Source organism: Micromys minutus, assembly GCF_963924665.1.
Source record: "Micromys minutus genome assembly, chromosome: 18".
Taxonomy (NCBI): domain Eukaryota; kingdom Metazoa; phylum Chordata; class Mammalia; order Rodentia; family Muridae; genus Micromys; species Micromys minutus.
In genome coordinates, this window is record NC_137953.1 from 18326982 (window position 1) to 18354213 (window position 27232).

At 37.5% G+C, this 27232-nt stretch overlaps 1 protein-coding gene across 2 annotated transcripts in view; it reads right to left on the reverse strand.

The window, feature by feature from the left end:
- Window positions 1-27232, reverse strand: part of SMARCAD1 (SNF2 related chromatin remodeling ATPase with DExD box 1) — a 59111-nt gene that overhangs the window by 18551 nt on the left and 13328 nt on the right. For both annotated transcript variants that reach the window (XM_080931920.1, XM_080931921.1), the window contains exons 6-10: window positions 17912-18003; window positions 13962-14060; window positions 12794-12875; window positions 10906-11294; window positions 4140-4339 (exon numbers count right to left, since the gene is read on the reverse strand). In XM_080931920.1, the coding sequence (XP_080788046.1) occupies window positions 4140-4339; window positions 10906-11294; window positions 12794-12875; window positions 13962-14060; window positions 17912-18003 (862 nt within the window). The remainder of the gene's footprint in view (window positions 1-4139; window positions 4340-10905; window positions 11295-12793; window positions 12876-13961; window positions 14061-17911; window positions 18004-27232) is intronic.

Below are 27232 nucleotides of genomic sequence, written 5' to 3' on the forward strand. Positions count from 1 at the left end.
TTTGAATAAAACTAATAAATAGCTTTATTAAATTGGAATGTTTATTTCAAAAAATACACATTCATATGTAAGTATGAATATATATTCACGCATGTGTTTCTTAGCTAATTCCGTGTATATCATGACAGTATTGCTTAGTATGACAAAATTGCTGCCCAATACAGATCGTTTCTCCAGAATACAAATAGACCAACCTAAAAGGATCAATGAAGATGTAGACAGGTTTAACAAAGCCAATTCGAACTAATTTGCTGGATAGGGATATGACTTAATTGTTAAGCCTAGCATGCACAAGGCTCTGGGTAAAATCACCAGTACCAGTTAAACAAACAAAAGACAAATGAAAAAAACTATTTAATATGACAAATTATTGCAACAGAATATATATACTTTCTGTTGAAGATCCGACCTATCATTTAGGTGTTATGTATTCAAACTTCCTTTCCACTTATTTTGACAATTTCCTAAGAATTTTAGCAATTACATGTGGGGGACTAAAGAGATGGCTCAGAGGTTAAGAGCACTGACTACTCTTCCAGAGGTCCTGAGTTCAATTCCCAGCAACCACATGGTGTCACACAACCATTTGTAATGGGATCTGATACCCTCTTGTGGTGTGTCTGAAGACAGCGACCACGTACTCATACAAACAGAATGTAGGACGTGTTCAGAACTCTAAACGTGAAATCTAACAAACATCTCTAGCCTGTAGGCTCTCCTACCTGCCACTGAGGGAAATGTTCTGGGATCATAAACTAAAAAGTAATGGATTATTTGAAGGTTGCTTCTCTGCTGTGAGAAAAGAAGACTGCTCCCAGTCATTCTGATTTCTTCAGTGTGAAATGAAGCATGTGTTGTTAAGAGAGCTAGTTTCAACATGACTTTAAAAGGACTGAAAGGAAAGAAGCAGAACTCCCAGACTGCATTTAATTAATATAAAATGCAAAACTGTGAAGCTGAAGAAGTTTGTTTGAGATGTTCCACACAAAGACTAGATCTGCCATACCAACAAAGTTCATGTCTTCTACTATATTAGTTATTTCAAAAGAACTACTGAAGTTAAACCATTTGTTAAAGGTCCTAATTCCTGTTGAAAATAGGACAGAAAGCCCCTCCTGTCAAACAAGGACTTCATGGGTTTATCTTGATAAAAACAGACATCCTACTTGTTGCTAAACAAGTTAGAAATTTTTTAATGAGAAGAGTTCAAACTAATCAATTCCATATCAACTACTTAAGTCTTAGAGATAGTTATACCTATAGTAAAAAAACATGAAAACTAAGATAGGATATACTATCCATACACTTCTTCTAAAATTTGAACTAATTAAGCTCAAATTTATTGCCACTGTTCCTTACGTCATTACATTTAATATTAAACAAGTTTAACATTCTGAAATAATGAGTGTGAATATGTAATGGTTTTGAAATACACATGACAAACTTTATTTTTTTTTAAATTTGTTTTTATTGCTATGTGCATGGGAGAACTACAGTATGCTGGTGCCATGGAGGCAAACAAGGGCATCAAACCTTGGGACTGGATAAATTTACAGGCATCTGTGCCTTGCCTGATGTGGGTGCTGGGAACTGGGCTCAAGTCCTGTGAAGCAGCAGCACTCATCACAGTTGAGCCTTCTCTCCAGTTCTGATATTTAATTTCTTTTTTTCAAAGATTTATTTATTTTATGTATATGAGTACACTGCAACTATCTTCTGATGCATCAGAAGAGGGTATTGGATCCCATTACAGATGGTCGTGAGCCACCTTGTGGTTGCTGGGATTTGAACTCAGGACCTCTGGAAGTGTAGTCAATGCTCTTAACTGCTGAGCTACTTCTCCAGCTCAATATTTAATTTTTAACAAGTTGTACAATATCAGTACCTCCAAAGGAAATTTTTTTACTATTAAAATTAACAACAAGGGCTGGAGAGATGGCTCAGCGGTTAAGAGCACCGACTGCTCTTCCCAAGGTCCTGAGTTCAAATCCCAGCAACCACATGGTGGCTCAAGACCATCTGTAATGAGATCTGATGCCCTTTTCTGGTGTGTCTGAAGACAGCTACAGTGTACTTATATATAGTTTAAAAAATAACTCTTTTAAAAAATTTAGCAACAATTGGCTGTGGTAAACTTATCTGCTTCCATGTCTATTTGCCACACAGGCTCTGTCTGTTGAGAGAAAAATACAAGAGCTGGAAATAGATAAAGCACAGCACCTGTGCTCAATGTGAGATGCCTGGTTCTTTCTCCAGCACTATCAAAGCTAAATAAAGATACAAGTGTGGTAGTTACTGTCTGGACACTGTTTGCCTATGTAAAGCAATAATCAACTACAAATTTTTCTACTCTGGCAGTTGCGAAGTCTGGCCAGTCCACCAAGTAGAACCTGGGGATCCAAATCAGACTTCGCTCTAAGGAGAACTTAAAACTTCATTTCTCATCAAGTATTTCTTTAAAAATAAAAAAATGTCATGAAGAAACGCATTAATATTTATAATTAAAATATGCCTTGAAAACCTTACTTTAAGGGAAAGGAGATTATTACCTGACCACACTATTTAGAAGAGAAATGTATGAATGTGGGTTGAGAGTTTTTAAGTGATGCGGTACTCATTTTAAAACTCCAAGTTATGATAAAGTGGACTCAACTGGGAAAGTCTGGCAGAGTGAAGAACTCCCCACGTCCACGCTGAAGAACAAGCAGCAGCAGCAGCTCCAACTACACTTAGGAGAACTTGCTGACATAGTTCTGTCTACGCAACACACAAAGGGCTTCTTTTGTGGGAGCTGCATCACGTTTCCCTACACCACCACATAGCACCCTAGAAGGGCACAGAAAAGATTCGAACTTACTATTAAAGGCCAATAATCATATCTTCTTCTGTTTGCTTCATACTGATTTTGAACTATTAACCCAATGATCACCAGCAAGTACGCTTTGATCATTAAGAAAAATACTGGACATAACTTAGGTAATTACTTTGCCAAAACCCTAGTGCTAAAAAATAAAACAAAAATCTATAAGAAAACTTTTCAACAACAAAAAGAACAGGTATTCTAAACAAATCTCCTTCTCTATAAGTTTTGTTTTGTTTTGTTCTTATTCCCCTGTGGCCCAAGCTAGCGTCAGACTCACAAGGTAGCCCAGGCTGGCCTCAAACTGGGGATGATCCTCCTGTCCTGGTCACCCTGCTGGGATTCCAGGGATGGGGCAACGTGCCTGGCTCTAATTGACATTTAAAGTTGCATGAACACTGTAGATCTTTCAGAATCTATTCCAACTAGTTCTTGATTTGGGGACAGGCTATTTTCATTATTTTGTTACCACAAAAAAGTATCATCAGCCAAGTGTGGTGGCTCCATGGAGTACAACTCAAATGTTGCACTAACAGGAGAATTGCCATTAGTTTGAGACCAGACTAGACTTCGCAGTGAGCAGTAAGCCTGCTAAGGCTATGTATAGGAAGCCTGTCTCAAAACACAAAGAACAAATGAAAATCAAGCAAATATCAAAATGAGCAATTGAGTGTATTTCCTGAATTCTGAACAGGTTTATATTTCCAAACTACTTAAAACTAAGCAAATTATTAAAAGAAATTAAAAATGTACTTTCTCCCACTACAACCCTCCAATACCATATGCAGGGTTCATAACTACAAAATGCCACTTAAGTATTTACTAATGGTTAGATGGTCCTGCATGTTTAGTTTTTGCCAGGACTTCTGGCATAGAATTTTAATGACTAGCATCTAGAAGACTGTACAGATACGGTCTGCAGTGTCCTCTTGGATTGTTTCTACCCTCAAGAGAGTTTTCAAAGTGCTTAAAAAACAAGAAGAGGAAATTGTCAGTTTACACAAGCATGGCTAAGCCATTCTGACTGGCTTCAGTGAATACACATAAAGCTATGTTACCAAATAAGGAAGATAAATACATAAGACTACATAGGACTACACCACAGAAGTAAAATCCCTGCTGGGGAAGGGAATACCCTTGTGTGTCACTCAGAACCTTAGAGAATTTTCTTCTAACCTTAGGTGCTGAATCACATTTGGTTTCCCTAGACACAATGCAAATAAAAGTTCAGATACTTTATACAAATAAGATTAAAATAACTGTATCCAACGAATGATACCTTTGGTTTAGAAGGGAGGGCTGTTCTACATTCCATCCACCTCCATTTCCGGTGAGCATGGTAACTTGTTTGGTCAATTTATTTGAAATATCTTCACATTTATTCATAAGTCTTATAACTACATCCCTTTCTTGAATTACCGTTTTGCAATTCCATATCAAATCTTCAGATAGGCCATTGATTTTGGACATCTTTGTAAACTGTGACATAAAAAGAAAAATAGTTCAACAATTCCAATCTAGCAGGCAGAAAGAATGTAGGTTCTTTTCTAGTTATGTAATTAAATCAAGGTTTAGTTCCATGACTCAGACATGATACTAGGTTGCTGGAGTGCACAACCATATTGGGTAGCCAAATCCAAATTCTTTCTTTAAGGGAGAAAAGTTTATAAAGCTATCAAAACATGCTGAGTGAACTGACTTTTCGTGTCCACATTTGAATTTCTACGAGCTTCACTGATATACTGCCACTTCAAACACATTGTGCTGCAATAAAACGTCTCTCTTCACGCAGAAATACATACACTCAAATTTATTATCAAGTTTATAAATCCTGACAGCAAATGTTTCCTTATAGTAACAATAGTAAATTTTCCCATTTCTTTGTAAGGAAATGTTTCTGATGCTTTGATTTAATTGGAAATATGCTGAAGGTCCTTGTCCCCAGTTGGCTTTTGATTGATCAATTAAGATGCCAGCGGCCATTGGCTGGGATAAAGGAGACAGGGTAAGACCCTTAGGTCTTACTGCACAGGCTAAGACACAGAGTGAGAGAAGAGATCACAATAACAAGGAGGAGAGATGGAACAGAATTAGACCTACAAAAGGAATATCGGCCAAACCGTAGGTATAAAGAAAGAGTGGTCCCTGGGCAGCAGAGACCAGTGGGCCTCACAGAAGGTAACAAAGGTAGCAAAGCTATTTAGAAGGTATTGGACTAGGGGTAAAGGGAAAGCATGCTAGCCATGAGAGGCTTAGAAGTGCCCAGCCATTGAGCTAAAAGCATATGAGAAATAAGCTATCCTTCATCCACTGATCCAAAGAGAGCCTGGGCGGGTGGCTGGAACAGCGCAGTCCACCCAAGTGCACAAAGTAAGTGCAGAGTCACCACTAATTTTTTTTATCAAAAGTTCAACTTTATCCATTAGTAAATTTAATAGCAAAGTAGACCACTTCCATTTCTGTCACTTTCTATGTATATTAAGATTAACCTGAAGATATATCAAAATATAACTACAAATTGTTTTTTAAAAAAACAGGAATCATTTAACATCTTAAGCCTGTATTTGTTTGTTTACCAGGCAGAGTCATTTTATTGCCTTGGCTGGACTGAAACTCATAGAGATCTGTCTGCTTCTAACCTTTTTAGTGATGGCATTAAAGGCATGCACACAACACAGGCTGATATCTTGTTTTAAGTGGAGATTATTAAAATAGCATCAATATCAAAGTATAATTTTATGGATCTAAATGCACGCCTCAGTGATAGAGCATTTGCCAGCATGTAAGAGATTTTGGGTTTGATCATATGCAGTATAAAAACAGGTTAATTATGACCAATTTAATAATTACAAAAAACCCTTTAAAACTAACTATAATATAATGCCTGTGTAAATGATTATGTGTGAAACTTTAAAAGAATGTTTTCAAAAGGAGACCCAGAATAATACAGAAAAAAAACTACACCCTAAAGAACAAAACCCAAGTATTATTATGCAAAAAATAAAAAAGCTCAGCAACCATTTGACAGTTGAGAAAAAAGGAAATCGCTATAATCCAGAACTGAAATGAGAAAGCTATCAGCCATCTGCTAAAATAGAAACAAATGATTTTGATTCAAATCACCAAATGCACAAAATGCATTATGCCTGATAAGTTCTAAGTTTTACCAAAAAATACTAAATGAAAGATCCTGTGGCACATGCTTGTAAATCCAGCACTTGGGAGATAGAGGCAAAAGAATCAAGAGTTTAAGGCCATTTTCTACTATACAATGAGTGAGACCTATATGTACTTTTAATTTCAGCTGCTGGGAGGCCAAAACAAAAGAATCATGAGCTTGATGTCAAGCTAGGCAAACACATTCTTGTCTTAAAAAGTAAAACCTAAAATAGAAGGAATTCATGAGATGGCTCAGCAGTTCTGAGCACTCACTGGCTGTTCTTCCAAAGGACCCAAGGTCCCAGGTTTGAATCCCAGCACCAGCAAGGTGGGTCACAGTAGTAACTCCAGCTTACAGAGATACAACATCCTCATCTTCCAGCCTTTGAGGCACCTGGCAAACGTATGGTACATAAAAATATATGCAGGCAAAATGCCCACATACAGAAAAAAAATTAAGCAAAAAATGTTTAACTCAAATATCCTTTAAAAAAAAAAGGAATACTGTTAAGCACAAAAACTCTGTTGTTACATTGTATGTACTATAAAGGTGGCTGCAATCCTTGGAATGGGGTGCTTAACTCTAGTCCTGAGTACGAAAATATGAAAAACAAGGTAACATTTTAATTATAACACAGAAAAGTTGAGCAAATGAGCAAAAGAAAAGTCAAAACAATTATCGATTTTAAATAAAAGCACAGGCAGGACAAGGTCACCCTATAAACCTCAGGTCACTGATAAGCATAGAAAATAGAATCTTGTTTACATGGCATAAAATATCAATGAACAGATGGCACTGAGACTATCTTGTGTGTATCTTTAGTAGAATATTGGATAAGCTACATTTTTCATTCCCACAATGTTTCAATTTTACACATACAAAATCAACTTTAAACTCAAACAGTATCCCGAGAATTTTCTCCTCTGAAAGGCTGAGTCTGGGTATGGGGGACATCTCTGCAGTAGAGCAAGCACAGATTTCAAGGCTTAGTTCAAGGCCCTGTACTGAAGAGTAGACCCTGGAACTGAAGTACCTCTGTCCTGCCACAACGTGTCGCTCTTGCAAAATAAATGCTTCTGAATTTTTAAGAGGTAAATTTCTAAAATCATGTAATTCCTCACCAAGAAACAGCTCAAGGACAGTCTTATTATTATGCATAGCTGGCAGCAGCTCTTTGCACATGGCAGACTACTCAGAATCCATTTAATTTTTTAAGAAGTTTATCAAACTTGTGCAAAAACCAAGTCCCAGTTCAGTAATCTTAAAAAGCAATGAAACTACTCTCTCAAAGAAAATAATAATCATTGCCAGGTGAGGTAGAGCCTAGTTGATCTCTGAGTCCAAAGCTAACCTGGTCCTCAAAGTGAGTTCCAGGACAACCAGAGCTAACAGAGAAACCCTGTCTCAGAAAAAAAGACCAAAGCCATAAAACAGAAGAAAAAGAAAACAGAAAGAACCATTTCAGTATTTAGATGAAATGAAGACGGGTATTTTACAGGTTAAAAGGTGAAGCCAGGCAGCGGTCCTGCAAACTCCCAAGCAGCACTGGCAGAACAAAGCACTAGACAGAAGCTGTGCCTGCTGCGGTGGTGCTGAAACCACATTTACCCTGAATACTCAGAGATAGGGATCTAAAGATGGAAGCTAAATATTCATGAAGCAAGCTATTCGTAAATACACCGAGTAGTATAAACAGACAGGCTTTTTAACAAAGTATGTTTTATTTCATTTAAGACAGAATGTCCTGTAGCCTAATATGGCCTAAAATTTGTTCTGTCACCAAAGAGAACCATGAAGTTCTGATTCTCCTGCCTCTAGCTCCCAAGGTGTAGTGATTACAGGTGTGTGCCACCATGCTAGTTTTATCTGCTGCTGTGGATTGAACCCCGGGCTTCAAGTGCACTGGAATAGCCCTATGACAATTGAGCTCTATCTCCCACAAATAATATTCTAACTAGCATATAAAAGTGCAATTAAAAATACAACATGGATATAACCATGCCCCTAAACCTCTCTGACACTAGGCTAGGAAGACAAGTAGTTGGGGAACTGATGTCATCAATTTTGAACTTTGCCAATAAAAATTCCATTTTCCCTACTTTAACAATCCTGATTTTTCAACTAATGTCATTTTTGGCTTGCTAAAGGCTGCTGTACTTAACCTTGCAATTTACTTAATAATTCGCATGTAAAGTATTACTGTTTACAAAAACTCTGGGTAAAAGAAAAAAAAACAAAGAAAATCTAACATTATTGAAATCACAATACAAGGACAAAGATGAAAAAAGCCACAAACACTTTCAATTCACACCTCTTAAATAACCATATTTTCCCTCAAATAAAATGAAGGTGATTAAATTAAAAATAATTTAACTTAAGAAAAAAAAGGAGGGAAAAAAAAAAAGTCCTCTAGGAAAAAAATTAGAGCTATACAGAAAACTGCATCCTCAGAATTTAGAATTATTTGATATATTATTAAATTGCTAGTATTATGCAAATATATGCTATGTAACTCAAATTTATCTACATTATATATCTAAAACTTCAATGAAAACCAATAATCTACAACTTTCCCAAAGTCTGTTTTTAAAGGTGACTAAAAGTTTTACATTCAAGTTGAATTTTGGATCAAATATGTCTGTATTGACATTTACATTTTATTCATACACTGTTAAGCAGTCTTAAAAACTAAACTTCAACAATCACTTTAGGAATTGAAAAGTTTAAGAATGCTGTCCTAAATCTGTAATGTCTTCTAATTTCATTTTGCTCTGTGTAACACAATTAAAGTTTCAAATGTCATAGTAATTTCTGAGTGCAACATAGGGGTATTTTTGCTATTCTTTGCTTTGACCCTGAGTATATTACCACATTATTAATAAAAAGTTATATAGCTTTTACAAAAATATACATAGGAAGTTTTTTAAAATAATTTTACTAATATATTATTTTATAATGTAGTCACATTCAAAATGCTGGCTCCTAAAAAGTAGAAGCAAAAATTTCTAAGGAAGTTAAAATTTCAGGCTTAGAGATTTACTTGTCTAATTATTAGTTTGCAATAGCTTATTATACACTTTGCTCAGGATAGGAAAATTGTATTCAAGTAATTCATATACTTTTAAGATACTACTTCATAAAATGTTCAGCATTAAGATGGGTTGGCTAGGAAAACAATATGGTCTTTGTGTCCAATTTCTTAAATGAAAAAGAAGTCAGAACACTCAGTAAGTAATGAATAATATCCAAATTCATGTCAAGACTGATATAAAGTCTGCCAATTAATTAAGGAAATATGTCTTGTCCATGTTAAGTTGCTGAATATTTTTTTAAAACATCTGGCACATATACCTTGGTAAAACTGTATAATCTGCTTTTATTATAAGCTACCTGGGCAAGTAGTTACAGTGACTACAAAAACTAGTACAGATAACTACATCCCTTATTAAATAAATTAAAATCCTAACAAGCCTGAGCAACCCAACCCCATAACACAAGAGACCATTAAAGATTAAAAGAAAAATAAAACAGGAGAAAAGAAGAAGCAGAAAGCCCTTCAGCAAATACCTCAACAAATAATCACTCAGGCAAAGCCAAACAAGTTTTAAAAAGGATCTGCTTTGACAGATGTTCTCTAGAAAAGCATGCGCTTGGGGCAAAACGAAAGGTCTTAAGTCTGGTTATATGTCTTTTTATTCCACTTCAAGTTCTGCTGGACTAGTGTTTTTCTATATGCTGAAATACTTTAATTTTTTTAAAAAATGCTTTCTGAAAATTGTCGTGCAGAGACCATCCCCAACAACATTAAAGACTTACTGAGGTCACTCATGCTCACTTAGGTTTGTTATAGGCACAATATTAGTCACAAATACATGCATCTACACTCCACAGCACAAGGACTAAAACTCAAAAAACCTCTATAAAGCAGCAAGAGCCACCTCATCTCTGAAAGCTGTACACAGCCATCCATATTGCTGTGCTTACAGGGCCTATACACAACCCAAGAATAAAGCCCCACATTTCCATAAGTCACAAGAGTATTCATAGGAATAGTATCTGGGAACTGTTGAGGTTTAAAAAACTCAAAAGGCAGGTATTTTAGATAAAACTCATTCACAGGAAGTTAAACACCAGAAAATGACCGTGCAAAGTGTACTCACCAGACAGAGCTCATGCCTTTCTTTCGCCTACACTTGAATTCTATGCTTCCACAACTTTGCTATTTTTCCAATTAAAAATGCTGCAGCCTGCTACACTCCATCAAATGGCCACGTTGTTTAACCAGGATAAACATGTTAGAAACTGAGCTGTCACATTTAGAAGAAAAAGAAAATAAACACCTGCTTCTTTGTGGGAAGCATAAAGCACTTAGGCTGGCATGTGGGCCATGGAACGCCTCTCCTCTCCGCGGCTATTGCTCTTCAGGCAGTTGTAGTCAAGGATCTGCCACATTCTTGCCTTCTGCATGGCGTCTAAGCAGTAACAGATCACAACTGGCTAGCAAACAACTCCTTCTCAAAAGTAAGCTCTAATTTCTTCTTCTGCAGTGAAATGAACCAAGTTTCTATGCAAAAGGATGAGTGACAGCATTCCCAGCCAATCAGCTTGGGTTTTTTCAGGAAAATCACCCCTTAATTCATTCAAAATTAGGTCATATGACACTATTTGAAATACTATTGGCTTACAATGAAAGTAATGTTTGACTCTACACAGTATAAGGCCACCCATCTATGCTTCCCTGGGCTGAAGACAATCTGACTATAAACGGTACTGTAAATTAAAATGCACAGAGACAGACAGACAGACAGACAGACAGACACACACACACACACACACACACACACACACACACACACACACACACACACACACACACACGCCTTACCAGAGCTTCCCAATTATTAAAGGGCCGGAGTTCTATTATCTTCTGAGCCTTTTTCTGAGAACACTTAGGAATTAAAGTCAGTTCACCAATTGAAGCATCCTGAAGGAAGTGGATTATTTTGCCTTTATAGCCGTCCTCCATCACTTCTTCACAGCTGCTGTAGTCCTCATCCAGTGAGCTCCCAGCCTCAGAACCTGAATCGTATTCAGAGTCCTCTACGACTTTCTTAGGATTAAATACATTTTTCTTACGTTTCTTGTTAAAGCCATTTTGTGGTTTCATGGGAATTTTCTGTTTCATCTTTATTTTAGCTGCATTTTTAGAATAATTTTGATTCCTTACAACTTCTTTTCCATTTGTAACCTCACTTTTAGAAGCACACTGCACATCTGTGTACAAAAAAGTACAAAAGTAACTAACTTAGAAATATATAAATTAAATAAAATATAAAACATAAGATGTCAAATAGAGAAAGAGTATGTAAAGATTACATTCTCCTTGTGAGTATCCACGATTCAACCACAAGTTCCTGTCAAATCTAACACATATTAAGAGTAATATAAAACAGACTTTAAAGCTATCAATAAGCTAGGATGACATTTCAAAAGTAAGTGGTAACTCACTTTTAAACATAAATATGCTTCCTAACCAAGCATTGTGTGGATACAGACAGCAGCTGCATGTGTACAAACTGCCAAAAAGAACAAAGGCTCCCAGGCCTCGCCGCAGCCTGACCGGAGCAGCAAGCAGTGTGAAAGCATTTCTCCTATCACCGTGACTACTAACGTATCACCATTTTAACATTACTTAAATATATTACCTCAAAGTGCCACTACTCTGTATTTCAGTGAATTCTAAGCTTCCTGTGAACGAAGGCACAGTTTTCTTATAGTACTTTCATAAGAAAATAGTAGTAATAATAGATAGTATATACCATCGGCTCTGGCCTCTATCTGTGGACTCCAAATTGATGGATTTAACAAGTCATAGGAAAATACATTAGAAAAAGAACTTGATGTACATTGAACATAAAGTTTTTTCATCATTATTCCCTACAGAAGAGAAAAACAACGCACACAGCATTTGTCACATTGGGTGTTATAAATAACCTTCAGATGACTTGAAGATGGCGCTGAGAAATGGTGTATGCATCATATGCAAACATCATGCCACTTCCCATAAGGAAACTGGGTGTCAGTTAATTTCTAATATCAGTGTACGTCTTGAACAAACCTACAGATAAGAGTGTGCTTTATTTAAAATTTTATTTGCTATTTATTCAAAGAACTTCCAGAGTTATAAATTATTATATGTTCATGCTTTGCCCATGAAAAAAATTTTTTGAATAAATTAAGTAAAATAAAAGCTAAAGTCACTGTACTGGACTTTAAAAGCCACCTTTATAGCTATAAAATGCTTAAGTCTATTGATTCCTGGTTAGAAACCTCTCTAAGTACGTACAGCCTAACTTCATGTCACCACCTCTCTCCTCCACCATTCTCTGCAGTTCAGAGCTCTATTATGGATTGGGAGACTGTCCCTCCAGGGTGATGACACTTGTGTTCTTAAGGCTAGTGTTTTCCAAATTCATGCAAGTGCAGGCTAATATGCAGCCAGTCGTAAGATCCCCCCCTAGAGTGACAGATGTCAAAATGTAAATAACTGAACAAGATAATTTAAATGTTGCCTTCAGAATCAGAAAAGATTATACAAGAAGAAAACATTATGTACTGTCTTGACTATTATTATGGTGAAAAACAAGTCAAATTATTTGGAAATTCATCCTTTAGAATATTTTACATTACTCCTTGAATCTCTCGTACGTCGGTAGCTGACGGGCGCTCTTCTACAGTAGGACATGGGACTGAAGAAGCCTACTACTGATTACCTTGATCTTCTGCAAACACTTTCAGAGACTCCAAGGCTTCTGTGTACATCCACTCATGCTCCTTAAGCACTTCCCTTAATTCCTGAAAGCAAGTTATTTTTTTCTGTTAAAAATGTGAAATTAACAGTACAGAAAAATAGTTGATGTCTTTTAAAATGTAATCACTGAAAAAGTAATTGATACCACTATCTTTGTTTTGTTGTGAGACAGGGTCTTACCACGTAGCACTGACTGTCCTGGAACCCTATATATAGACCAAGAGGACCTTGAAAATCCACCAGCCTCTGCCTTCTAACTGTTATAGTTAAATGTGTGCACCACATCTCCCGCTACTGCCACTGAGTTAATGCTGCTTTATACACCCTTTCTGTTTAATTTCATCTCACAGTGTTCAACAGGGATGGAAATGTGACTTTTTTTTTCCTCTTCCCCAACTTCCCTAGTGCTTGGATGGGGCGTGCTTCAGTATATGCAACTTAACACATTTCTGAGGAAGGATCCTATGTGTATATATGGCAAGTATGCTCTACCAGTGTGCTATGTATTATGTATCCCTGGCAGAAAAACACGCAGATTCACACATGTAAAGGATGAGTATGTGTAATAAGACTATGCATTGTTCACGAGAACTCAAACAGATTGCCTAAGCACAAAAGAACACACCCATGAAAATATAAACATTCCTCATTTGTTAAACAAGTATATGTATCAATAAATACACAGCAGGGGGGGGGGGGCAAGCAGAGGCTTAAGCACTGGCACACCTGACATAAGTCATTAGTGACCCTGAACAGTACATGTTAACTGGGAGGGAAGACGACGGCATTAAGCATTAAGACACTGAAATAAAATCCTTTAAAATTCTTAAAGTTCAAGAGTGAGAACATGATGGAGGGGGTTAGGACAGCTTCTTACATAGTAAGATCCACAATCTTACTATGATTGTTTATTATGTCACTTATAATGCTGACATCACAACTAGTAAACACAGTAAAAAAATTAAGGTAATTAATTAGCAAGCAGCTTAAAATAGTTATATAATACTAATTGGAATATATAATTCAAAAAGATACAAAGCTCACCTTAAGTTTGCACATGGTTTAACTCAAACATCATTTTATAATACAAACATGTAAGTACACAAACATTTGAACACTTCTCTTCTTACCTGTTTATCAAAATTTGGGAATTCCTTTTGCAATTTCAACACAATACTTTCTTGCTTTTCCCAGTTGCTGCTAGCTTCTGCAGACTCATTTGACTCTCTCTATGGGGCAGGGAGGAGGGCAAAAGGGGGAAAGGAAACAGATAAGATCAAGTCTTCCCCACTCTCTTTTATCTATATTGTCTAGTAATAGAGCTGCTACATTTCTCTTTTAATGGCCAAAGAAAAAATTGGGATTGTTATAAGAAATTGTGCACAGGACAAGCTGACACTCTACAAGGGCACATGTAAATCAAGTGCTATGAAAGCACTGGAGCATAAAACAGATAGGAGTGTTTGTACCTCATATGCACATAACTCTGGGTGTCACCAACACTATAGGAAGCATCAGAGGTAATAACATTTTTGAGCAGAAGAAAAAAATATAGTATTTGGTGAAAATATTTCAAAACCCTCAGAAACTACACTCATCCCAACAGTTTCAATTAGCATTAGTGACCCCAAACTTATTCATATTATCTGAGAAATAGAACAGAGTCACGGAACATTGTATTCTATGAGGGCATTGTTCTCCAACAAGCACATTAAAGATTACAGAAGCCAGGCATGGTGGGGCACACCTTTAGCCCCAGCATTCTGGGGTGTGAATTCAGGCCAGCCTGGTCTACAGAGTGGTTCCAGGACAACAAGGGCTACAGAGAAAATCAAAGCAAAAGATTACAGATGTCTCAAAACTGAAGATCACAGATGAGAGATAAACAACAGCCAAGTGGCCTAACAGGTGTTTGCTATAAAACCTATTCAAACCTCAGCCACACTGGAGAGTGTGCGTGTGGATACATGTGTGTACAGGAGCAATGCTGATGTGCACACGGAGGCTGCAGTGTGACCCAGACCGTCGTTCACACAGGTACTCTTCATAGAGCTCAGCAACTAGATTGACTGCCTTGATACCAAGCTCCACAATTAGCCTGTCTCTGGTTCCTAGCACTGGGCTTAAAGGCATACATTACACAGCTTTCTATGTGGATGCTAGGGATCAAAGTTCAGGTTCAGTCAGTGCTGTGCCAACTAAACCATCTTCCCAGACCCTCTTGGTTCAAGTTTTCAAAGTTTTGTATTAGGCTAGGAGTAGTGGCATACACCTTTAATTCTAGCACCTACAAAGCAGAAGCAGTTGGATCTCTGTGTTCAAGGTCAGCCTGCTATACAGAAGGAGTTCCAGTACAGTCTGGGCTACATAGATAGAGAAAGCCTACCTTGAAAAGCAAACAAACAAAAATAAAAAGCCAAAGTATTATTTGATTTTATGTGTATGTATGTTATACACCTGTGTATGGTTGCCTGTGGATGTCAAAAAAGGGTGTCAGATCCTTCAAAACTACAATTAAAGGTTGTTGTGAACCACCCAACATGGGTACTGGGAACCAATCTTGGGTATCTAAAAAGCAGCATGTGCTATAAACCAATGAACAATCTCTTGAGAGAGATTTCTCACGTTGCTCTCAAGGCTGAGCATGGACTTGTAGTCAGGATGACCCTGAACTCCTGATTATACTGGCTCCACCTACCAAGTTCTATAGGGGTAGAGGCTCTAGCTACCACAGTTCAGTTTATTCCTCCTTTGTTTTAAAAATATTTCAGGGCTGGAGAGATGACTCTGTGGTTAAGAACACTGACTGTTCTTTCAGAGGTCCTGAGTTCAAATTCTAGCAACCACATAGTGGCTCACAAGTATCTGTAATCATATCTGATTTGGTGCTGCCATTATTATGAAGAAGCATCTCCAGACTCAGTATTTTGTAAAACATTGTTCTCCATCACCTGATTGGTCAAATAAAGAGTTAAATAGCCTATAGCTGGGTGGGAGAGGAAAGGGTGTAACTTCTGTGCCCTGAGAGTTAGAGTGTCTCAGGTGGAGACTAGGGGAGCCGTCATCTGGTCAGGAATGAAGGAAGGCGTCAGTGAGACTAAGATGGCAAGCAACAGCCACCTGGCTAGGAAGTAGGCCAGGACAGCACTGTCAGGTTAGAATAGCTCAGAATCTGCCCAGTTAGGATGCCTAAAACTTTTAGTAAATATTCAGAGCAAAGGCAGGCATTGAAAAGTCCCTATGTTTACACTGAACTGAAAAGCAATGGAAGCCCTCCAAAAGCAGACATCTTGAAATATATGAGAGCACAAATAGGTGCGTGCAGTGGCTGCTGTGCCTATTCTGTTGTTTGTATTCCTCTAGGTCCCCAGGCTTCTATCAGCCATGGTAGTTACCGTTTGCTGAAAATACCCAACTGTTTAAGTGAGCCTCTCAGAGGGCCATAGTTCTGCTATGATTTAATCTTAGGGTTGTTTCTCATAGCTAGAATACATACTTATCAATGACAAAAAGCACACATTAGGCCTATAAATCACTATGAAAAAAATACCAAACTATAAGTCCCCAAAATTGCTCTTTTAACTAAAAAAATAATCACAATTATGTTCTTGAGGTAACTACAGAGAATAAAATTATCATTAACATCCCTGGCTCACAACAAAACAGAATGGGTTTTTGGAGAGTTTGTTCAGAGTAACATAGAGAAACAAAGATAATGATTTCAATTGTAGCTGCTATTCCACATCTGAGGTTTTAACTGAAACCTGCCTCACCCTAAATGCTGGGATTACAAGCACCTTCCATACACAAGCTTTTTAAACTACGCATTGGTCCTATACTTCATGATTCACAGAACCAATAGTATATGCTTTCTGCTGCTGTTAAGTATGTGTTCTGGCTGTGATTTTACTGATACTAGGGCTAGAACTCAGGGCCATGGGCATAATAACAAACATTCTACTACTGAGCTGTAAGTCTCAACTCCATTTATTATGCCTGTCCTTACTGACACTTTTCTCTTGCAATGCCTTTTACTTTTAGCCAGATTCTTATGCAATTCAAATTAGTACTGAACTTAATATATGGCCAAGAATGAGCTTGAGCTTCTGGTCATCCTGCCCTTACCTTCTGAGTACTGCAGTTACAAACCTGTACTTCCACACTTAGTTTTATGTAATAATGGAAATTAAACTTTCATGCTGATACGAAAGCATTCTGCCAACTGAACTGTACAACCCCAGCCTGCAACATTCTTCAGGAAGGCTAGTTTATAGCAGTTGTTTATCATTAGACAGTTCTAAAAAAATAGGCAAATACTTTGTAAGCCATGTTTTTAGGTTTCTACTGTCTTGATTTGGTCAGTAAGCTAAGTTTAGCTTCTTAGGGATTTCTAAGTCCTAACCTAATTCTTCAATCAACATTTATAGCTTTCCAACAACTGGAGCAGGGGACTATCCCTAAAGCTGTTGCCTCTCCAGAATATGTTCCCCTAACTGGGCTGTTTAGTCTGGCCTCAGTGGGAAAGGATGCACCTAGCCAAGCAGAGACTTGATTTACCAGGGTAGAGAAATAGCCCAGGGGAGGGTTCTACCACCTCAGAAGAAGGGGAGGACCAGCAAGGTAATATTGATCAGAATATAAAGTGAATTAAAAAAAAAAAAGTGACATCTATGGGAAGTTACTTATGACCACATAAAGGAAACAAAAACTTTAAAATGGTTTACAGAACATTGGTTACCATATAGTGACATGGCATAAGGAACTACTATAATACAGAATCTCTAAAGAGCTGGAAAAGAGATGAACACTTGGGTGGACTTTCAGGTCTGACATCCAAACATTCAGCATAGCCCCACCCTCCTTTTTTTGAGAATTTACTTATGTATATGGTGAGCTTTTCACCAGCATGTGTGCACTACATTCATACAGTTGCAGTGCCTATTGAAGCCAGAAGAGGACGTTGGATCCCCTGGGAGTGGAGTTACTGAGGTTTGTGAACTGAACCTCTGAAAGAGAAGCTCTTCTGAAACCCACACTCAACATACTCTAATTCTGATACAGCAGTTCAAATGTTACTTACACGATCCCCTCGTGACTTTTTTAAAGACTGATCATCATTGTGTTCATCTTCCTCAGAAGAAGAAGACAATTTTCTTTTCCTGGGTCCACCACCTTTTAAGAGATTTTCCACAGAAAAAAACAAGAATCAATTCAAAGAAAAGTAAAGGTGCACTGTACAGATATAGCTGCCCAGACAAAGGGGCTATTATAGTACAGCTATGCAGATCAAAGGAAAGGAAACATTCCAAAGTTTTCCATAGGGAACTCAATCTTACATTGCATTTAAAAGATATTACATTGCTGGTGCTAAAAATATTTTCTTCTGTCTGACAAGTAATTCTACAGAATAATATCGAGACTATGGGTTCTCACCGATGACTGTTCAAAGGACATTCATTAAGTGTAAGCTATCAGAACGGCATCACTGATTCCAGTAAATAAGCATCTACTGTATATTAAGCTTTATGCAAGGCCTTATATAAACTTCTTTTTCACTTACTTTCCATAACAAACCTACAAAGGGGATTTTTTTTTTTTTTTTTTACAAAAATCAAAGGAATGAAGATACAAAGTGAATTATTTGATTTTCTTTAACCTACACTTACTTAAAGCGCGTACATAGATGGCAGCTTTGGAGTTCGTTAAAACTTCACAATCTGATGGTTCCCAGAGAAAACTGAATCTTGATTTTCTACAGAATAACATGATAGTATGACTCCTGATTTTCTACAGACTAACAATCATGTCAGTATAAACACTTATGTCCTCCTGGTTTATTTCACGATACATCTCTATTGGCCTTGACCTTACAGAGATCTGCCTGCCCTCTGCCTCCTGAGTGCTAGAATTAAAGGCATGTACCGCCATGCCCAGAGACAGAATCTACTTGTAAAAGAAAAATTAAAATGACCTTACTACACACAATTGGTAGATTTATGTAAATATTGATGGTAACATTTTACTCATAAAGTTTCAAGCCAGACAGTTTCTGCTATGTAACATGCACACTTAATTTTTATCTAAAAATAAGATATAACTGGAATGTTCTCTGACAGCATCAATAAATTCTTATTTTTTTGTTTCATCAGGTAAAACGTGGAGTTATATACATAATTTTTTAAATTCTATGTGTGGAGACTAGAGAGATGGCTCAATGGTTAAGACCTCTGAAAGCCACATTGATAACTTAATGGCTCATAGAATTTGTAATTCCAATTCTAGAGGATCCAGTGTCCTCTCTGACCCATGGGCACCAGGTACACAAGTGGTATACAGACATACATGCAGGAAAAATACCCATAAAAATCTAAAGCACAAAACAAAAACCCATAGAATACATAACTGAAAATTTTTCAGTTTAAAAGCAACCATCTTGTTTAGTATCCCAGGGTGATATCATCTAAAGACTGCAGTTTTTGTTAGAACCTATGTTCAAAGTCATGATTGACATACCTATCTAAAATTACTCGGAGGTATTTGAAAACTCTTGTCACAAAAAGATCTCAAAATACCCAAAATAATGTCTGTCTTAACAACAGGTGGTATACTGAAGATCAACTTACAATTCTCACACTACCTCAAAAGTTCATTGACTAAAAATGCAGATGTTTGATACCAATGCCTTGTTCATCCCAAGATTTAGAAGAAAAATGTTCTTGAACAAGAAAGCCCCAATTTCTTGTTTCCTTATAATTTGCCACTTAGCATTTAAGTGACAATATGAGAACCAGACAAAGATCAAAGGAACAAACCCAGCTGGTTAGGGTACAATGTAACTAAACTTCACAAAGGCAGAGGCAGATGTCAGGGAGTTTTTATAAATTTTCAGTACCTAAAATAGCAGGTGCTAACTACTAGTTGAAAAGCAATACTAATAGAAATAATAGTTGTTAAATTAAGACATTAAATGAGAAGTTATTTAAGACTAGCCTACCCATTTCAGGAACTTGGAAAACAATGAAAAAGACAGTCAACCTGCTCCTATGGCTTTTTCCTATCCAGATGGTGCTAAGAGCTTCAACATGCGCCCACCATCACAGTGAAACAGCATCAGCTTCATCAGCTCTTCACATTTACCACACTCACAGTAAAGGAGACGAAGACCCAAAGGAGTTGGGCAGGACTGTTCCAGGTCATTTAAGTGAACGAAAAAGTATCCTCAGTACTCTGTGCACACGGCACCCACACAATGGTGTTCCCTTAAGACTTTCGGAAATTAATGGTATGCAGGTATTTAATGAGAAAAGTGGAATCATACTTAGAATACATTCCAGCCAATTCAATAAGGAGATAGAAAAGGAAGTAGACAACCTGTTGAAAGTGATGCCAAGGATCTCCATTGTTCAACCACCATGAGTCAACACTCTGCCCACCTTTTACTGCACCAGGAACTTCCTAGTTAGATTCCACACCCATTCTGCTGCCCAACTAGTATCTGGGGCATGCCCAGCTGCTCTGAACTGCATGCTGGGGGCCCTCCCCCAAGCTCCACTGTCCCGCCACCGATCCTCTAGCCTCCACCAAGGCTGCTGTACCAGGAACATTCAAGTTGGTTCACGTGCCCACTCCATTCCCCTGCTGGCCAAGTCCTTCAGGGCACACCCAGCTGTCCTGAGACATGCTTTGCCCCTTAGTTTGTCCAGCCCAAGGCTGTACACTAGAGGCTGGCTGCAATAGGAACACCCTGGAACAACCAAATGGCTTAGGAACACCATAAGAACACAACATGAGCCAGGGCAATATGGCACCTTCAGAGCACAACTATCCTACTGCAACAAGCCCTGGATATCCTGACCCAACAGAACCACAGGAAGATGATTTTAAATCCAATCTTATGAAGATGACAGAGGCCTTTAACGAGGAAATAAATAAATCTCTTAAGGAAATACACGAAAATATAGTCAAACAGTTATATGCCTTTAAAGAAGAAACAAAGAACAAAACTAGTAAATACAGAGAAATACAGTTAAATAAGAGAAGGAAACGAAGAAAACTGTTAAGATCTGAAAATGCAAATAGAAGCAATAAGGAAAACACAAACTGAGGAAACCCTGGAAATAAACACCTATAGAGAACAGGAACAAAAGACACAAGCATCACCAACAAAATAAAAGAGCTGAAGACAAGTGTAGAAGACACAATTGAAAACATTAATACACGGGTTAAAGAAGATGTTGAATCTATAAAATTCTGACAAAAAACATTCAGAATACCCAGACCCCTGGGAGAGAGCTGGTCCCCCAAGTGCTGAAACACCCGAGAGCACAGGAAGACCACCACTTCTGCTGTGAGTCCCAACCAGAGCCCTCAGGACACAGGAAAAGAGGAGCAGTCTGGGACAGGATCCGTTGGGTCTGCGCTTTGTGCTGACCCTGTGCTGACCCTGTGCCACAGTTCTCTCCACCCAGGCCCTGTGGGAAACAGCTGACGCCCCAGTAGTGCTGGCTCACAGGCTCACAGGCTCACAGGCTCACAGGAGGGTCAAGTCACTAATGTCTTGTCAGAATCAGCAAGACCAGCTAATTCCAAAGACAAGGAGTTGGCAAGAAGCAAGTGCTAGAACCTAAGTGACAGAAACCCTGGCCATGTGGCATCATCAGAATCCATTTCCAGTTCTCCCTCTACAACAAGTCCTGTATACCCCAACACACCGTAATATCAAGAGTCTGATTTAAAATCACACCTCTTGATGATGATGTTAGAGGACTCTAAGAAGGTCATAAGTAACTCCCTTAAAGAAATACTGGACAACATAGGTAAACAGACAGAAGCCCTGAAGAACTACGGGAAAATACGAACAAACAGGAGAAGAAATTGAACAAAACCATCCAGGATCTGAAAACAGAAATAGAAACAATAAAGAAATCACAAAGGGAGAAACCCTGGAGATAAAAACCTAAGAAAGGGATCAGGAATCATAGACATAGCATCACCAACAAAATACAAGAGATGAAAGAGAATGTCAGGGGCAGAAGATACTATAGAAAACATTGACACAACAGTCAAAGAAAATGTAAAAATTAAAAAGCTCCTAACGCAAAACGTACAGTAAATGGAGGACAGGATGAGAAGACTAAACCTGAGGATAATAGGTATGGATAAGAGGGAAGATTCCCAATTCAAAAGGCCAGTAAATATCTTCAACAAAATTGTAGAAGAAAACTTCCCTAATGTAACAAGAGTCGCCCATAAACATAAAAGATGCCTACAGAACTTTGAATAGATTGGATCAGAAAACAAATTCCTCACATCACATAACAGTCAAAACAACAGATGTACAAAACAAAGAAAAAACATTAAAAGCAGTAAGGGAAAAAAGGTCAAATAGCATACAACAAAGTCAAACCTATGAGAATCACAGTTAACAGTGACTAGGAGAGCTAGAAGATCCTGGGCAGATGTCATACAGATCCTAAGAGAACATAAATACAAGTCCAGGCTACTATATCTAACAAAACTTTCAATTACCATTGATGGAGAAACTGAGATATTCCATGACAAAACCAAATTTGCACATTATCTTTCCACAAATCCTGCCCTACAAAGGATAATGGACAAAAAACTTCAACACGAGGGAAAACAAACCCTAGAAAAAGCAAGAAAGGAATCTTTATTTAACTAACCCAAAAGAAGACAGTCACAGAAACACGATTCCACCTCTAACAACAATAATATCAGGAAACAATAGTCACTGGTCTTTAATATCTCTCAACATCTAAACTCAATTCCCCAATAAAAAGACACAGACTAACAAACGAGATATGTAAGGAGGACTCAACATTTTGCTGCATACAGGAAACACACCTCAGTGATGATGACAGTACCTCAGGGTAAAAGTCTGGAAAACAATCTTCCCAGCAAATGGTCCCAAGAAAGAAGCTGGAGTAGCTATTCTAATATCAACTAAAATCAACTTTCAAACAAAAGTTATCAAAAAAGATAAGGAAGGTCACTTTATACTCCTCAAAAATCCAGCAAGATGAAATCTCAATTCTGAATATCTATGATCCAAATTCAAGGGCACCTATATTCATAAGAGAAACCTTACTAAAGTTCAAAGCATACATTGTACCTCACAACACCTCTCTCTCATAAATGGACAGTCGATCATAGAACCAGAAAATAGACACACAGTAAAACTAACAGAAGTTATGAACCAAATAGATTTAACAGGTATCTACAGATCCTAAAACAAAATATACCTTCTTCTCAGAACCTCATGGTACCTTCTCCAAAAGTGACCATAATTGGTCACAAAACAGGCCTCAACAGATACAAGAAGACTGAAATTATCCCATGCATCTTATCAGATCACCACACACAAAGACTGTTCTCAATAAAAACAAAAAGAAAAGAAAGCCCAGAAAAACATGGAAACTAAACAATGCTCTACTCAATGATAACTTGGTCAAGAAAGAAATAAAGAAAAAAAATTAAAGACTTTTTAGAATTTAATGAAAACGAAGGCACAACATACCAAAACTTAGGGGACACAACAAAAGCAGCACTAAGAGGAAAACTCATACCTCTGAGTGCCTCCAAAAAGAAAACTGCAGAGAGCATAAACTAGCAGCTTGACAGCTTACCTAAAAGCTCTATAACAAGAAGAAGCAAATGCACCCAAGAGGAGTAGAAGGCAGGAAATAATCAAACTCAGAGCAGAAATCAACCAAGTAGAAACAAACAAAAAAAAAAAAAAACTATACAAAGAATCAACAAAACTAGTAGTTGTTCCCTTGAGAAAATAAACAAGATAGAAAAATCCTTAACAAGACTAGCCAAAGGACAAAAAGACAGTATTCAAATTAACAAAATCAGAAATTAAAGGGAAGTCATAACAACAGAAATTGAAAAATTCAAAAAGATCATCAGTTCCTACTACAAAAGCCTATATTCAACAAAACTAGAAAATCTAGATGAAAGTGACAATTTTCTAGACAGATTCCAGGTACCAAAGTAAAATTAGGATCAGATAAACTATCTAAATAATCTCATAACCCCTAAAGAAACAGAAGCACTCATCAAAGGTCTCCCAACCAAAAAAAGCCCAGGACCAAATGGATTTAGTACAGAATTCTATCAGACCTTAATAGAGGACCAATACTCTCCAAACTATTCCACAAAAATAGAAACAAAAGAAACATGACCTAATTCCTCTTATAAAGCCACAATTACCCTTACACCTAAGTGACACAATGACCCAACAAAGAAAAAAAACTTCAGACCAATTTCCCTTATAAATGTCAATGCAAAAATATTCAATAAAATTTTCCCGAACAGAATCCAAGAACACAACAAAAGAATCACCCATCAAGTAGGCTTCATCCCGAGGAAATGGTTGAAAGAAAATTCTGCATGGTTCAATATACAGAAATCCACGATATAATAAACTTAATTAAAAAAAAAAAACCCACATAATCATCTCATTAGATGCTGAGAAAGCATCTGACAAAATTCAACACCCCATTATGTTAAGTCTTGGAAACATCAGGAACTCAAGGCTCATAATTAAACATATAAAAGCAATATACAGAAAACCAGTAGCCAACATCAAACTAAATGGAGAGAAACTTGAAGCAATTCTGCTAAAATCAGGGGCTAGATAAAGATGCCCACTCTATCCCTACCTATTCAATATAGTACTAAAAGTCCTAGCCAGAGCAATTAGACAACAAACGGAGGTCAAAGGGAAAGAAAGAAGTCAAAATATCACTATTTGCAGATGATATGATAGTATATACTTACGTGAGCCCAAAAATTCCACCAGAAAACACCTACAGCTGATAAACAACTTCAGCAAAGTGGCTGGATATAAAATTAACTCAAACAAATAAGTAGCCTTCCACTACTCAAAGGACAAACATGCTGAGAAAGAAATTAGGGAAAAGATGCCCTTCACAATAGTCACAAACAATATGAAATACCTTGGTGTGACTCTAACTAAGCAAGTGAAGGACCTGTATGACAAGAACTTCGATTTCTCTGAAGAAATCGAAACAATCTCAGAAAATGGAAAGATCTTTCCGCCATGCTCATGGATTGGCAGGACTAATATATTAAAATCATCCATCTTGCCAAAAACAGTCTACAGATTCAATACAATAGCCATCAAATTTCCATCTCAATTCTTCAGAGTTAGAAAAAGCATTATGCAAATTCATTTGCAATAAGAAAAAACCCAGTAGAGCTAAAACTATTCAACAATAAAAGAACTTCTAAGGGAACCACCATCCCTGATCCCACATTATATTACAGAGCAGTAGACATAAAAACAGTATGGCATTGGTACAGAGACAGGAAGGTAAATCAATGAAGTAGAATTTAAGATCCAGAAATGAACCCAACACCTAGGTCACCTGATCTTTGACAAAGGAGCTAACACCCTCCAGTGGGGGGGGGGGGGACAAGAAAAAAAAAACAGCATTTTCAACAAATGGTGCTGGTCCAACTGGTGGTCAGCATGTAGAAGAATACAAACAGAGCCATACTTTTCTTTCCTGTACAAAGCTCGAATCCATATGGATCAAGGATTTCCACATAAAACCAGATATATTGAAACTAATAGAAGAAAAAGTGGGGAAGAGCCTTGAGCACATCGGCACTGGAGAAAATTTCCTAAACAGAACACCAATGACTTATTCTCTAAGATCAAGAATCAACAAATGAAACCTCATAAAATTTGCAAGGCTTCTGTAAAGCAAAGAACACTGCCATTAGGACAAAACAGCAACCAACAGATTGAGAAAAGATATTTACCAATCCTACATCTGACAGAGGGCTAATATCCAATAGAACTCAAAAAGTTAAGACTCCAGAGAATCAAATAACCCTATTACAAAATGGGTTACAGAGCTAAACAGAATTCTCAACTGAGGAAAATCAAATGGTTGAGAAGCACCTAAAGAAATGTTCATCATCCTTAGTCATCAGGAAAATACAAATCAAAACAACCCTGAGATTCCATCTCATGAACCAGTCAGAATGTCTAAGATCAAAACCTCAGGTGACAGCAGAAGCTGGTGAGGATGTGGAGAAGGAGGAACACTTCTCCATTGTTAGTGGGATTGCAAGCTGGTACAACCACTCTGGAAATCAGTCTGGCGGTTCCTCACAAAATTGGACATAGTACTACCACCTGAGGACCCAGATATACCACTTCTGGGCATACCCAAAAGATTTTCCAACATACAAGGACACATGCTCCACTATGTTCATAGCAGCCTCATTTATAATAGCCAGGAGCTGGAAAGAACCCAGATGTCGTTCAACAGAGGAATAGTTACAGAAAATGTGGTACATTTATACAATATGGTACTACTTAGCTATTAAAAATAACGACTTCATAAAATTCATAGGCAAATGGATGGATCTAAAAAAATATCATCCTGAGTGAGGTATCCCAATCACAAAAATACACCCATGGTATGTACTCACTGATAAGTGGATATTAGCCCAAAAGCTCTAATACTTGGGAATGAAACCCAAGATACAATTCACAGACCACATGAAGCTCAAGAAAAAGGAAGACCAAAGTGCAGATGCTTCAGTCCTTCTCAGAAGGGTGAACAAAAATATTCTGATTAGGAAATATGGAGACAAAGTTTGAAGCAGAAATTGAAGGAAAGGCCATCCAGAGACCATAAATCCATCTGGGGATCCATCCCATATTCAGCCACTAAACCCAAACAATATTGCTGATGCCAAGAAATGCGTGCTCACAGGAGCCTGATAAAGCTGTCTCCTGAGAGGCTCTACCAGAACATAACAAATACAGAGGCAAATGCCTGCAGCCAACCATAGAACTGAGAATGGGGTCCATAAAGATGGAGTTAGAGGAAGAATTGAAGGAGTTAAAAAGGTTTGCAACCCCATTAGAACAATACCAACCTACCAGAGCTTCCAGAGATTGTAAACCACTATCAAAAGAGTACACATGGAAGGACCCATGGCTCCAGCTGCTCATGTAGCCAAGGCTTAAGTCTGCAGGTGGGAAGTGGGGAGGGGCTAAGTGGGTGAACACCCTCATAGAAGCAGGGGGGAGGGGTGATGGGACAGGGGATATGAAGGGGAAACCGGGAAATGAGATAACATTTGAAATGTAAATAAAATATATCCAATAAAATAAAAAAATTGAAAAAAAATTCAGGAATCTGGTGTACTATGAAAAAAACTAAGAATAATAGAAATAGAAGAAGGTAGAATCCCAGCTCCAAAGACCAGAAAATATCTTCAACCAAATCACAAAAGTTCCACAACCTAAAGAAATATGTCTATAAACATACAAGAAGTTTACAGAACACTAATTAGATTGAGCCAGAAAAAAAAAAAAAATCCTTTCATC